Raw genomic sequence first — 1,812 nt, 5'->3', positions numbered from 1 at the left:
GGCTAGTTTTTTGTATTTTTAGTAGAGATGGGGTTTCACCATGTTAGCCAGGATGGTCTCGATCTCCTGACCTCATGATCCGCCCGTCTCGGCCTCCCAAAGTGCTGGGATTACAGGCTTGAGCCACCGTGCCCGGCCTCCATATTTTGTAAGAGCTGTACCACCTAGTTTATGACCTACTTTCTACCTTTTCAATTGTAACAAAATATTCACCCAAATATTGGAAAGGCTAACTTTAGCCTTACACCACCTTAGCAAACTACACAGGTGCCAACCCTGTATGAGAAAGCTGGTTCTTTTCAGCAGGCTGAATGTAATGAAAGAGCAAATGACTGCTGAAGGAGGCTTTATATAGTACCCAAAACAACAGAAATTTGATGAGAAAGCTCTGCCAAAACTGCACCATCACACGCAAAAGACCACCCCCATCCCAGATCAACCAGACCAATGTTGTCTACCTAACAGTCCAAAGCCCCGGGTACAGCATCTTCCATAATCAGGGCTAAAGGTGCTCCAGGCTCCTCTCCTTCCATCTCCATCTGGCCAGAAACAGCCAACACTTGCAGGCCTCTGTGATTCTGCTCGCACTGCTGACTCTGCCGGGAGGGCCGCCTCCACCTCCAAGTCTCTGCTTAGTGACATCCTATTCTTCTTTCGACTTAGCTGAACACCTCCACCTCTAGGATGCTTTCCTCCACTCTCCCTTCCTCACAACTAGTTGTGCTTGTGGTCTGCCTACGCTTCTCTTTGGCACTTACTGTACCTACGATAATAACCATGGTTATTAACAACGTAAACTAATGGCCACTTCTGTTTTCTGAGTACCTCGTATGTGCTGGGCACGTACTCATCAATATGTATTATGTCATCTAATCCCTCCAGTCACCCCGTGAGGCGGGAGTTAGCCGAATTTTACAGGGGACGGCTTAATTCACTCGCCCAAGGTCAGGAACCAAAGATGGCGCAAAGCAGAGCTCCACAAACGTTCCTAAGTGAATGAGGCCTCCCGCGGGGAGCCACACAGGTGAAGTTAAACAAGCGCTCATTTCAGCGCTGGGCCCGAGGAATCCTAAGCACCCGTGGGGCTCCGTTTAGATGCCGGAAGAAATGGAAATACTTCTGGAGAAAACTTTGTCCTCCAGCGAGCGGAGAACACAAGAGACACTGAACAAGCAGACCCGCCGCGCGGCAGCTGTCCGTCTGCTGCTGACTGGGCAGGACAAGGACCTCCCACCCGGCGGCCACGGCGTGTGCAGAGGTCAGGCCTCCGGCCCGGCGATCCCAGCTCCCGTAACCAGTGTCCCCGGCCTCACAGGCGAATGTAGACGCCGCAGACCCGTGAGAAGCCCTCCCCTCCCCTCCCCACTCCACCCCGGCCCGCCGGCTTCTCACTGCGGGTGGGCGCGGGTGGAGAGGGGCGCTGAACTGCTCCCAGGTAGTCGGAGCTGCCGTCGCGCACACCTCCGACTACACAGGTGGAGGGCGAGGAGCCTCGGAACCGAAGTCAGAAGACGGGGTGTCCTCCTGCTGACCCGCGCGCAACCAGGGGCCCAGGGAGGGAGGCGATCTGCCCAACGCCACGAGGGACGGGGACAGGTTTTGGCGGACACACTCGCTAGGGGGCGGGCGGGGGTCTCGGCCGCCTCACCTCTTCGCCTCAGCAGCAGCGCGGCCACGGCGCTGTCCACGCCACCGGACAGGGCACACACGACGTGCCTCACCGCCTGCATCCGTCAGCCACACAACTTCTCCACTTGCCACTACCGCCGCTTCCGCGCCTTGCCGGAAGTCCCGCCCCGGTCGTAGGGTCCG

At 56.6% G+C, this 1,812-nt stretch overlaps 1 protein-coding gene across 3 annotated transcripts in view; it reads right to left on the bottom strand.

The window, feature by feature from the left end:
- TRMU (tRNA 5-methylaminomethyl-2-thiouridylate methyltransferase) overlaps positions 1 to 1,812 on the bottom strand; it is a 29,398-nt gene extending 27,586 nt beyond the window's left edge. For 2 of the 3 annotated variants that reach the window (XM_011984050.1, XM_011984053.1), the window contains exon 1: positions 1,649 to 1,812. In XM_011984050.1, coding sequence (XP_011839440.1) covers positions 1,649 to 1,730 — 82 coding nt within the window. In that variant the 5' untranslated portion in view covers positions 1,731 to 1,812. The remainder of the gene's footprint in view (positions 1 to 1,648) is intronic. The other variant, XM_011984051.1, reaches the window with a different exon arrangement.

This window comes from Mandrillus leucophaeus, unplaced genomic scaffold, assembly GCF_000951045.1.
Source record: "Mandrillus leucophaeus isolate KB7577 unplaced genomic scaffold, Mleu.le_1.0 Scaffold26, whole genome shotgun sequence".
NCBI classification, from domain to species: Eukaryota; Metazoa; Chordata; class Mammalia; order Primates; family Cercopithecidae; genus Mandrillus; species Mandrillus leucophaeus.
Note: the sequence above shows the minus strand (reverse complement) of the source record. Positions and strands in the feature narration are given on the sequence as shown.